At 40.5% G+C, this 12,434-nt stretch overlaps 2 protein-coding genes across 2 annotated transcripts; both read left to right on the top strand.

Moving 5' to 3' along the window:
* The first annotated feature begins 745 nt into the window (after positions 1 to 745).
* Positions 746 to 6,183, top strand: lsg1 (large 60S subunit nuclear export GTPase 1). The gene is given in 15 exon segments (XM_056414501.1): positions 746 to 1,121; positions 1,311 to 1,437; positions 1,854 to 1,974; positions 2,061 to 2,147; positions 2,295 to 2,381; positions 2,483 to 2,543; positions 2,867 to 3,043; positions 3,241 to 3,481; positions 3,484 to 3,614; positions 3,701 to 3,802; positions 3,908 to 4,051; positions 4,298 to 4,421; positions 4,708 to 4,787; positions 5,234 to 5,410; positions 5,539 to 6,183. Coding segments are annotated over 15 exon segments (1,929 nt in total). The 5' UTR covers positions 746 to 1,031; the 3' UTR covers positions 5,719 to 6,183.
* On the top strand, positions 5,991 to 12,321 carry tmem44 (transmembrane protein 44). Its single transcript, XM_056415139.1, has 11 exons — positions 5,991 to 6,010; positions 7,195 to 7,473; positions 7,567 to 7,693; positions 7,777 to 7,867; positions 8,119 to 8,282; positions 8,555 to 8,641; positions 8,749 to 8,919; positions 9,236 to 9,397; positions 9,666 to 9,749; positions 9,860 to 9,964; positions 12,187 to 12,321. Exons 1-11 carry the CDS (start codon positions 5,991 to 5,993, stop codon positions 12,319 to 12,321), a joined length of 1,425 nt encoding a protein of 474 aa, XP_056271114.1.
* Positions 12,322 to 12,434: the final 113 nt, after the last annotated feature.

Raw genomic sequence — 12,434 nt, 5'->3', positions numbered from 1 at the left:
TGTAATCATTGGTAGTAGGCATATTATGTATACACATTGTATAACAATTGAATAATTAATTGTGTGTGTGTATATATATATATATATATATATATATATATATATATATATATATATATATATATATATATATAACATTGGTTTCATTAATATAAAATAAAATTAAGCCTACCAGATTCCACCACAAAATTAAGATTTTTATAAATATGTGTTGACAGTCTCTCACAAGTTAGATTTAAGATATGTAGCTCATTTCCCTTCAATATATATATATATATATATATATAGGCTATATATATATACAATTTTATTTGAAGTGTGTTATCTCCTCCTTAGATGAAACCGACACGGTCTGCTTCAACAATCTCTTCCCTTCTCACGTAAACGTAATATTAACAGTGAAAACACAAGCTGCGTAATAGTTATCTAACACTGCGGTTTCATGCTGCCATCCTTTGGTCAACATCAGAAGTGCCTTCTTTAATTACGTGTAGAGATTGAAGAGGAATTAATCGTAGTAATTTGCCATTAATAACTTTTAATTCGTAGATGTAATTTACCTTAGTGCTATATCTATGAAGTCTGTATTTAAGTGTATTTTATTGTAAAACTTGAGACGATTAGGCATCAGGAACAAATGTTAGTAGTGCCCGATTTTCTTCAGGGCACCTTTGATTGCTGGACAAACGAATAGACTGTACCATAGTTACGCTACTATACATTCTCATAATAAAGCATATATTATCCTGGGTATTTAGTCGTTGTTTTTGCAGAAGTGATATGAAAATTCGTAACTACTAAATTAAGATACATCAAATGAATAACTCCAAGGAGTTGAGGTCGATTCGTCCAGATCAGAGGCTCGATTGGTTTGTCCCACTTCCGGTCCTACGAAAACAACGTCGTGCACATGGGGTACGTTAGCGCGTGACATATAGCCTGTTTCTAACCTTTAAATATACTATATTACAGAGTGGTGTGTGGGTTATACTATATATATTGCAATATAAGTGTCAACATCATACGCAAGTATGAGTAAGAAGAAAGCGGGTGGACTGGGTCGATCTTTGATCAAGGAGAGACTCCAGGCAAGCCGAGGAAACAGGAGGGGCGACACCTGGGTATGGCATTGCAAACACAAGCGTATAATACACATATTTATTCTTATCATAAAGGAGAGTTATTTCACTGTTTATGCTTCTGTTGTAAGTTCGGCAAGTATACAGGAGCAATGTTGTTACCATACAATCACAACATTATCACAACTGGTTCTGTGTGGCCTTATTTGGTATTTGTTCCCCCATTTTCAGCGCCACACGTGTGAGCTGAATGATGGCTACGACTGGGGACGGCTGAACCTGCAGTCAGTGACGGAACAGAGTTCCATGGATGACTTTCTAGCCACTGCCGAAATGGCAGGAACAGAGTTTGTTGCAGGTAACTAATACCTAACACGTGTAGTTCCTCGGTTGAATGTTGTGGTCAAAGATTGTCGATCGTTTTTACTTACCAAGGTGCACTCATTACCCCAAAACATGTCATTTTATTACACAGCTGTAAAAAAAATAAAAAATATCGAACTGAATGCAAACCAAAATAACACTGGTTGTAGTGCAACCCATTTGGGTTTGTACCTGTTGATACTGTGCAATGTAATAGTCGTATTATTGAGCAGGTGAACTGGTAGGTCACAATGTGCCCCACCCTCACTGCTGAGAGGATCATAGATCAATTGTGCTCAAGGGTAAAGGGGGCAGATATATTCAGCCTTTTAGTGTTCCTGTGTTATCCTCTACTCATCTGACCTTTTATTCTACTGCTGTCTCTGACTGTTGCATACTTTTTTTAATTAGAGAAACTCAACATCAAGTTTGTGGCAGCTGAAGCCAGAGCAGGCTTATTAACAGCTGAAGAGCGAAACAGGCTGAAGAAGCTGCATGAAGAAAACCAGCATTTACTCAGAATTCCAAGACGGTAAATACAACAGATCTAATTTATTATATAGATGGCCCCGACTGCATTTTCTGCATTTAAAATTTTTGTGATGTGTCTCTCTTTAGCCCCCACTGGGACGAAACCACAAGTGCAGATGTGCTGAAGCAAACAGAGAAAGACAGCTTCTTGGAGTGGAGAAGAGCGCTTGCACAGTGTGTAATATTCTGTATACTCGTTCACCTTTTTTCTTTCAAAGATGGTTTTCTTAGAAGCATTAGTGTTGTTGTATGTTGTAATACATTTACATCGGTGTAGGATTATTGGTGTCCGAAATATAACTCCAAGTGTTACCCTTATAGACTAGAAGAGGAACAGAAGTTAATCCTCACCCCATTTGAGAGAAACTTGGAGTTCTGGAGACAACTGTGGAGAGTGATCGAGAGGAGGTAAAATAAAACGTTGTATAAAACTGTCAGCTTATACTTTATTGAGGAATGTGTTCTCTTTATGTAATACTTAAGGCAAAACTGTGCGTGTTTTCCTGTAGTGATGTCGTCGTTCAAATTGTTGATGGCAGAAATCCTTTGCTGTTCAGATGTGCTGACCTGGTAAGTACATTTGGCATAGTTGTTAAAGTGGAAAAAAGAAGATGTATACACTGTTTGAGGATCTAACTAAACTGTGACTTAGGTTCCATTGTTTTTCCACCCTGTATTAGGATACATACAGTACATATTATAAATGCTGCTTTTGTCTCCTTCAACTGTTTGTTCACTCTTTAAAACATTTTTTAGTCTTGACTTTTTTTCTCAAAGCTTTCTAACATCTGTAGTTATTATTAAATATTTAAATTAAATAAACCAATAAAACAGCAGACATTTTGTACCCAGGTAAACCGAACATTTGACACTTTTCTGTTGTGTGCTGCCAGGAATTGTACGTAAATGAAGTGTCGGCGCATAAGGTTAACATGGTGCTGGTGAATAAGGCCGACCTGCTGACCAAGGAGCAGAGGCGAGCATGGGCCAGACACTTCCAGAAACAGGGGCTGAGGGCAGTTTTCTGGTCCGCGTTGGCAGAGAGCGAAAGGCTGGATGCAGAGGAGAAGGTGAATTTAAGAAGCTGTCCGTCACTGGGGAATTTGAATATATGCGAATACATTTATATTCATGTGTTAGGAGCAAATAAAAGTATATATTTACATTCCCTCAGCATGGATGTTATCAGTTCGTGATTTCAGATTGTTTTCCTACTGCTGCCTTTTTAAAGCCAGTATCAGAGTGCAACACATGTCTCTTCTCACAGGGCATGGAAGTAGAGGAGCCAGAGTGTGTAGAGAGTGACCCAGAAGAAGAAGAAGAAGAAGAAGAACAGCCAGACAATGACATCTTGATCCAAAAAGGAGCAGCTGGAGAGGAGGAGATGAAGGCAGCGGAGCAGGACGATGATGATAAAGACAGTGGCACAGATGAAGAGCAACAGGTAAAGATAACTGTAAATGAAGAGGACTGGCACTCCTCCTCAGAAGATGAAGAAGAAGAAGAAGGGGAGTTGGTTCATCCAATAAATCCTCCTTCCACAACTCAAGCCGGCTGCTGCATAAGGATGAGCTGCTTGACGTGTTTAAGGCGTGTCACAACGGGCCCAGGTGTAGAGAAGGACAACTTACAGTGGGAATGGTGGGTGAAAAGCTTACACGATACAATCGACTGCAAAATGCATACTTTATGAGTGTTCTGATTGGCTTTGTGAATTAATTCAACAGGTCGGGTATCCTAACGTGGGGAAGAGTTCCACGATCAACACTATCTTCAGGAACAAGAAGGTGTCTGTTTCAGCTACTCCTGGACACACAAAGCATTTTCAGGTACTGTACAACTCTTCCAGCCTCTCGATGGGAATTAAAGTCTCTCTCCTTCACAGAAAGCCTCGTGTGATTAATCTTGTTTCCTTTTCTTGATGTATATAACAGACTCTGTATGTGGAGCCAGGCCTGTGCCTCTGTGACTGCCCAGGTCTGGTCATGCCCTCCTTTGTTGCTACCAAAGCTGAGATGATCTGCTCCGGGATCCTGCCCATTGACCATATGAGAGATCACGTACCTGCAGTCTCCCATATATCCTTTGTATGCTGTTAGCGCTGCACCTGGTGAATCCTGCAGCATTGTTTTTCATCCAATTATAGCAATGTGATCATTTGCCCCCCTCTGTCACTATACTCTGCATCATAATTAATTAAAATAACCAACATTTTATTTTAAATAGTATACCTAGAATCTTGAATTTGGACTTTGTAAAGCTGATAGCCCCTTTGACATTAATACTTTATTGGCTCTTGGTTAAGTCTTTAACAGATTGGTTACATATGTCAAGTGATCCCTCGACATGTCTTAGAAGGCACCTATGGCTTCAACATCATCAGACCACGAGAAGATGAAGACCCCGATAGGCCTCCCTCCTCTGAGGAGATGCTGATGGCTTATGGATGTGAGATTAACAGTTATTTATTGTTTCAAAAGAGAATGTATTAACAATAGGCAAAACATTTGTTGTTGCTGTTTTAAATGGAGATGAGCTGAACTTTTATATTAAATAATAAAGTCTCTCATACACTTGTATGTATTATTACCCCACTTCATAAGCTTCTGTTTCCTAGAACAAAGTTTATTTTGAATGTGTGCTTTTTATCTAATAATTTCTTTAAAGCATTGAGTGAACTCTGCTTTTAGATAAGAGCAGCATGAAGTGTATTATTGTTTCCCTCTATTTTCAGACATGAGAGGCTTTATGACATCGCACGGCCAGCCTGATCAATCCAGATCAGCCCGATACATCCTGAAGGATTTCGTCTGCGTAAGTTCCACACCTGAGCCAGAACTGAAAAATGACAGTTGCTTGTGCATTTTGTTGTTGGTTTTAAATACATATTTGTCGTAGCTAACATTGAATAAGACGTCAGGGAACCGTCCAAAATGGGAAGACAGTCTTTAAAGTCATCATATATTGTTGCTATTTGAACTCGACACAAAAAAGAGTAATACATTTAGATTTAGTAATTAATTTTGATTTACTTGTTGCCACAAGTATGTTAATTAACTTGTAGCATCACCTATGTCAATTGTAAATTCACTGTGCTTTGTGTTTGAAAGAACAACAGGGATATGTGGCTATCTAGCTGCACATTGGAGTATCATGAAATAGTTTTCTATCATTGATTAAAGATGTATTCAGATATGTACATCCAGAATAGAAGGTGCTCTCCCTGACACATGCAACCTAACGATGGTGACTCCTTACAGGGAAAGCTTCTGTACTGCCATCCTCCTCCGCATATCAACGTGCAGGACTTCCAGCCGCAGCACAACAATTTCCTGAAAATAGACTCTGACTTCTGTGACCTCTCCTCCACAACGACAAGCAAACAACGGAAAATCAGGAGAATTGAAAATGTGGTTGACAAGAACTTCTTCCATCAGGTACTATAGATATGCCGTTTTCTTATTAGTAAGACAAATAAGTGCCTTAATAGTAGTTATTGGTTGTCGTAGAATACAAAAATATGTGAAATGAAATGTTTGAGTATTAATGGGATCTCAATCTTCAGGAAAATGTGCGGGCACTCTCCAAGGGGGTTCAGTCCGTTATGGGCTACAAGCTGGGCAGCGGACCTGTCGGCCCAGTACAAACTGCATCAGAGATGGTGGGGAAACCCTGGAAAAAACACGGCAACACGAACAAGAAGGAGAAAGTACGCCGTCTGAACAAGCACCTGGATGTCTGGTGAAGATTTGAAATCAAAGCAATTTCAATTCCATATAATGTCAGCAAGAATGGAAAAAGTACATGTTGACATATGATTTCAGAGGATTTAATGCTGATTAGTATCCAGATATATATAGTCCCTTTAATCTTGTGAGTAATGTCTGGCTGTCTGATGATAATAAATGAGGTGCTTAATCTGTCATATACTGCTCTGGTTACAAGATCATATTGGTGCAATGCATTCCATCAACTAGCTCACCAGTTGTACACCAGATATCACCACAGTGTTCGGAAATGGACTCGGCATCCAGAGGGTGTGAATTTTGCATTAAGCAGGACCTTTTTCAATTTGTATTTTGAAAGAGTTTCAAACATCACATTACACAGTCTAAATTACCTAGAGAAATTGCTATGTTTGATACAGATTTTATTCATAAAATGTGATTAATGCAACAAAGCTGTATTATACAATAAATGTGTAATCATGTTAGTGCATTCTTGACTTTCTTTAATCCTTTTCCACGAGGTATCATCAGCAAAACAACGTTGGAAAGAAAGATCATCTGTATTGGCAATTCTTTTTATCTAGGGGTATATGTATTCATGTAAGGTTCATCTAAACAAGGTGCTGCAGTTTGCTGACTAACAATTTAAATGCATCAATGTTAAAACGTGGTTAGAATGAAGGTTAATTAACTAAACCCCATGACATCTGAAGATTACAAAAAAATCAAGAGATCGACATCTAGATTTGATCTGAACGTTTTCCTGTTGTTGGTTTTTGTTTAGACCTTTCTGTTTAGTGGGGAATTTGGTTCCCGGGCTAGCATATTAAAATTGACTTGATTTATTATCTGCGCTATATTGATTGCAAAATATTGCCTGCAAATGTCTATGAAAGCTCTGCTTTGATACAGTTTGCTCTCGAACTAAATGACCAAAGCATGGATGCATTACCTTCCATTTAGCCTTTGTAGAGGCCCTACCATGTTTCCACTGCAAATATTGAAGACACTAGGGGGCGAACGGGGAAACATGTTCGGACGCGTGTTCTGCCGCAAACTAATGAATTGTCCAATGCGCTCTTTTTTATTCAATAGCGTAACATCTTGACCTAACATTTATCAACGTCCTATACAATTGCAATACATTATGTTAAGAACAGCAAAACACAGGATCACCTTGATATTAACCCCTTGACAGGACCTCGGTCAACAACTATTTGCTCTCCATCCACGCACCTGTCCACTCACCTGTCCACATTAGCAGGCACTTGCCTGTATGCCCTTTAATGGTAGGCTACTGTTCGGCCCTCTGTTCCAATGCACTAAGTGCATGTCCCAATTCACCCGGTGTTTCCCTCAAAGATATTAGAAAGCATAATAACTACATTTAGGCTCCAACAGCCTTCTAAAGTGGGACTTCTCGATGTTCTGTCCAACAACGTCCAGTCTTCCGGATCAGGTCCATCCCATGAGCTCCTCCCTAACGCATGCAGCCGGCGTCTCCATTGGGCTTTTGAGCGGCTGCACAGGTGCTGCATAGAAGAGTTAGTCCGAGGACAAGGACATGTGAGCCTGTTTGCAGGTGGAATGGGGGCACGTGCATCGACCCGGGAGGGTCAGACGAGAGGACATGCGAACTCGTTCCCCTTCGGTCTGGAGGAGTTTTGCGTAGACGCGGTCTCGACCTGTTTCTCTCGGAACGCAGACACGCGTTGCGTCCCCATCGGCCTCAGCACTCTAGCTGCGCTGCTTTTAATGCTGTCATGCTGTCTGTAAGTATGTCTCTTGATTCAGCATTAGTTCCAGTCGTTTTCTTTTGTTGGAAAAAAAAGGTTCTAACATCAAACCCGTTTTAACTCGTGAAGCTCCGTGTACCAGAGGTGCAGGTTTCGAGGAGAAACTCCAGGAGGAAGCATTTCTTTCCTCTACTGCTTCCTCGGTAACTTGTGCGCCACAATTGGAGCTGTTCTGTCCAGGCAGCTGCATATTCTGGTAATGTTGTTTTAATCACAGCACCAACAGAATGCAAATTAAATTGTATACAACAATAAATAACTCTGCTTCCTGCTCTTTAGGTTTTGATGGGTGCTTTTGCTGCTGCTATGGATGCTGTGAGTTGTGTTTCTTGCTGCTGCCATGTGCTCCTGTACTGGAACTCAAAAGCAGGTATGTGTAGACAAACTTCATATCTCAAGAATAATGCAAACCATATCATTCTCAATCAAACTGTACCTTGTTCAAACAAAGTGGAGAAGGTGTTTTTATCATTGGTGTCCAACTGGCCAAATGTTTTAGGCAAAACGGCCAAGAAATGCATCAGAGACGCTGTACAGATAACCAACCGCATGAATAGAGGGTGTGTTCAGTGTACAACTGCAAACATCTCTGTGTGTGTGCGCATGTGTGTGCTTTCTCAGGCAGGAGGCTGAGGACCATGAGAGGGCGGAGGAGGCAGCACCTCCTTGCAGTGTGTGTACTGATGGTCGTTACAGGAGGCTTTCTGAAATCCAGGGCGAGCCACCTCCCAGCAGTCGGGCCTCTCCTTGGCAGGAGGAGACTGCTGCTGCATGCCGCCCTCCAAGTAAGCACACACCACCGCTGTAGCTGTTGTCCTTTAACTGTATGAATTGGTGTAGTTCCATGAAGGACAACATTTTCAGTTCATGTGTTTGTACATCTCCAGCTTTCACTCATTTATGTGGCGACCTGTAGTTTCAAATACTCTGTATTTCACAGCGTCTTCAATTCCTGCAGTGTGGGTTGATCATGTTCTTCAACACAATCTACTTTGACTTGCCTCGTCTCCTTGTATTGTGTATTAGACCTTCTAATAACTTAAAGATGTTCTAACAGGACAACACTGAAGTCCTGGGTTACATACTCGGCCTGCTGTCCTGTGTCATCGCCTGTACCTCCAGGTTCCCAGCTCTCTGCCGAGCCGTAAGTGACATGAGTGTGTTGGTGTCACAGCAACTTCTTATTGCTTTCCCAAAATAGTTCGCAGTGTTATTAATTGCTTTTAAACGGATTACATTTGTTTTTATTAGTACAGAGGACCGATGCTGGCCCGGGCCTCAATGTTCTCTGGACTGCTGTGCTCACTGGCTGGTGCCCTCTATGCCGCTGCCATAGTCCTTTACGACACTCGGTTTGGGTTTCTTTTAGGAGTCATGCCGTGGCTGCTGTCGGCAATATGCTGTGCCACCATGGACCTTCTTGTATCCTTGCATGGCAAAAAGTGACCGCATCTTACTCGTTTGTCAGGCTCAGGGCTTCATACCCAACGCCTTTAACAAAAGAACTCATTCACAACACAACGATCATTCAGCTTTACCAAGTTCTGAACTCTCTTTGGTAACTGTCTAGTAATAGAGAGAGAGCAGAAACTCCAAAGTCACCAATACGAGAGAAGGACTTCACATCTGAGCAATTGCCTGTAGTACAAGTAGATTAAATGATGTCTTGAATTGTTTGAATGTATGGGAATTGTACTGCCTTTCAGCCAGGTGTCAACCTTTAATTCAACATCTTGAGATACTTGTCATCCACGGGTGGAGGAGAGGGACCGCACGGAAGCTGATCAGTTTTTCTCCAGACAAAGAGAGGCTTTTATGTAGCTCCCGCATCCTCACTGAGGACAATGACGTCATGAAGAGAAAAATAAAACAGCAAGTTCTTTCATCAGCAGGAACCAAAGTACGGTTTGATACTTCATGGTCCTATTTGTTTTATTAATCTAGGAAATTGTACAGCAATTATCCCAACAAACCTGAGTAAATAAAGTACTAACTAACCAACTCTTTTATATTTAACATTGACAGTATTTGAATATTACCTACTGTGTCAATTCCCGAACAGTATGCAGGCATTCCTCTGCACGGTTTGAGTCATTTTCATAAATGAATGCCAATGATGCATCTACAGTTTCTTTTGATCATAATTCTATTTAACCTTGTCTTCAAAGACAAAAGATGGCCAGAAGATGACTGAGGTGGGTGGTTACATGGATGTCGCTGTTCAACCTGCAGGAAAAGTAAGTGAAGAATCTGTGGAGAAACGGACTGCATACTCGCTTCATATTTTCTTCAGCTCAATCAGTGGTCATCCTTGCAGTTGAATACTTTTTTTTAATTTTTTTTGCAGATATGCTTTGAGAAGGTGGAGGACCGGTCTCTCAACCAAACGCTGCGAATGATCAGAGTCGACAGTTTCTGCTGCTCAGAAACATCCTGTGACTCTTCACTAGTCAGCTCTGACCTGGAGGTGGGTTAGAGGCCTGTTTAGCCCCATTGGTGAGCAGTGTGACCCTTTCTTACAAATTTGAGTACACTCAACAATCAGAGCACAAATCCAGAGTTACTGCTTCATTAATACATTAAACATTTTTCTTTTTCAATCAACAACTTTATGACCTTAACCTCTTCTGATTTAATGTTGAGTAAGTAAATAACCTGTAGTAAATAATATTTCACATTTTTATTTCAATCGGTACTGCAACAATATTGCTTCTACAAATATCTACCTCTGTTTCTTTTCCTGCTGTCTAAAAATGGTGTAAAAACATCTCAAATGTACACTGTTGCCACATCTCAGACTGAACCCTGTCAATAAATGTAGCTCCATGTTCTTCTCTTAGTGGACCTACCACTAGGTGGCGACAGCATGTTGGCGTAATGCCTGTTTCATGACGACTGTAAATGTCTGAGAGGGGGTTTGACCGCTGTGAACTTGTGTAAAATAGCCTTGTGTGAACTGGTTGAATCTGTTTTAATTTATTTGGGCTTATGTAACTGCACTGTTTGTTAGTTTATGAAGAGGTTAAAGTCGAGACACTGCAACTGACCTACTTAAAGGGTTGAAATGTCACTATCTGTTCTTCATTCCATTTACCTCACATTATATGCACGCACATGTTATCTGTTTGATTATATTAAGAAATTATGGGCAAATTAAAATCCAAAACTTTGAGGAAGTCACAAGAAGAAGTAACAGTCAGGATGGGTCAGCAGTTTGATCTGCTGCACTTTGAAATGTGTGCTTTTTACATGTGACCCTGAGGGAAGTAAGTCAGACAGTCGTCGGAGGTTTTTGCAAGAAGCCAAAAGTCATCATCATCTCTTGGGATTCATGAGTCACACTCTATAGAGGGACCAATGTGTGCTTGTGGGTAAAACGGTATGGAGAATATTTGTGAGAAGCATGATTTTTTTTCTTGACTGGTGATTTGAAGTAAAGTGAAACGTGGCTTCACTATGGAGTGTACAATTGTGCGCAGAACTAGATCACATTTATATAAACTTCACTCTGAAAAGGCATAGTTTGAGTGTGCAGGGAGAGTGAAATTACAAGCTGGTCCTTTTGTCAGGCGCTCACAGCCACAAGAGAAACTCCCTTAATGTTCTGCTGTAGAAAGTCAAGCTCTGGAGGATGTCATCTAACCCAAGAAACAAAGGCAAATGGCGTGAGCACAAACAATTGCAGCTTGATACTGTTGAACAAACAGGAAAAAGCAAATCACTAGAATGCCCCTCGTATTATTGTTGGTGTGATGGAGAAGTAAAAGGGCTCAAAGTGTTCAATGTGGACTGTGCGTTCAAGTTGTATGTGGTAAAGTATGCAATTGTATCTGGTTGTGTGAATACTCTTCAATTTAATATAATATCATCTCGCACTGGTTAGTAAAGGTTTGTTTTGCCCACGAGCACTGGAGCTTCCACATATTCAGTGTTTTGGGGGCAGCACCAATTAGTCTGAGTCTGTAAAACAAAATCTGTAAACTCCTAATAAAAGCTAATCTTTTCTCACCATCAACAATGTGTTGGTCTGAACTCTTTGTCTATACAAAGACGACAACGAGGTAAATTCCTAGATTAGTCCACGTACGGAGGGGTACAGCCAGGGTTGGGATTGGCCTTTTGGCCCAATTGTTCTCCTGTAAAGGATCTTTGATTAAAGACCTGGGCTGGGTCTGTCTGCCTCGGAAGTAGTGCAAAATGCTTGCCTTGTCTAAGGGAACAGTGTTACCCTCTGCTATTTTAGGAGATGTTTATGGTCTGTTGTACGATGCCTGCTGGTCAGGGCGTTCGAGTGTGTGCGTGTGTGTCTAAGCCTTTTGCATTCTAGACATTTAGCCGAGTCTGTTACACAACATGAATCATAAAAATGTGTTTAATTTCAGGATCTCATATTGAAAATAATCTGTTAAATGGGATCAGGGTCTAAAAACGAATATCCCTGTGCTCTGAGGAAAAAGTGCTAGATGAAGGTTATTTGAAAGTTGGATACTTGTAAGACGGTTTAAGCAATCTACAACCACTATGACACATTGTTCATACATACCCCGAAACACAACCCTTTTGATGCCTTAATGTCTACAGGGATCGTTAGTAAGCTATGGTTTCTCTTATATACATTGTAAAATATGACATAATTCTTCAGCTGTTATTCTAGATCTATAATAATATTAACCTGTTCATATTTTCCAGTTGGATTTTGAAGCGGCAAATTCCCAGTGGCTTGAACCAACGGCAAAACAATGGGAGGGGGATAACTTTCCACCGCAAGAGTTGCCCACAAACCCCAAACTTGATAACATCTGCACCTGTGCCATGTTTGTTTAAATCTTTATAAGTAATGTGATACACATCTGGTGCATTAATTTCTGGGGAAATAAAAAGTAACACTGAACTGTTATCTGCCTGGTTTTACTTTACAGTTTAGCTAATGTGTGAGT

This window comes from Pseudoliparis swirei, chromosome 5, assembly GCF_029220125.1.
Source record: "Pseudoliparis swirei isolate HS2019 ecotype Mariana Trench chromosome 5, NWPU_hadal_v1, whole genome shotgun sequence".
NCBI classification, from domain to species: domain Eukaryota; kingdom Metazoa; phylum Chordata; class Actinopteri; order Perciformes; family Liparidae; genus Pseudoliparis; species Pseudoliparis swirei.
This window is presented reverse-complemented; position numbering and strand designations above follow the sequence as displayed.

Excerpts from the sequence above, each read along its gene's own strand:
- tmem44 (XM_056415139.1), top strand. The coding sequence starts at position 5,991 with ATGGACTCGGCATCCAGAGG. Across the intron at positions 8,642-8,748 it reads TCCCAGCTCTCTGCCGAGCC|TACAGAGGACCGATGCTGGC; the intron begins GTAAGTGACATG and ends TGTTTTTATTAG. Across the intron at positions 9,965-12,186 it reads TAGTCAGCTCTGACCTGGAG|TTGGATTTTGAAGCGGCAAA; the intron begins GTGGGTTAGAGG and ends CATATTTTCCAG.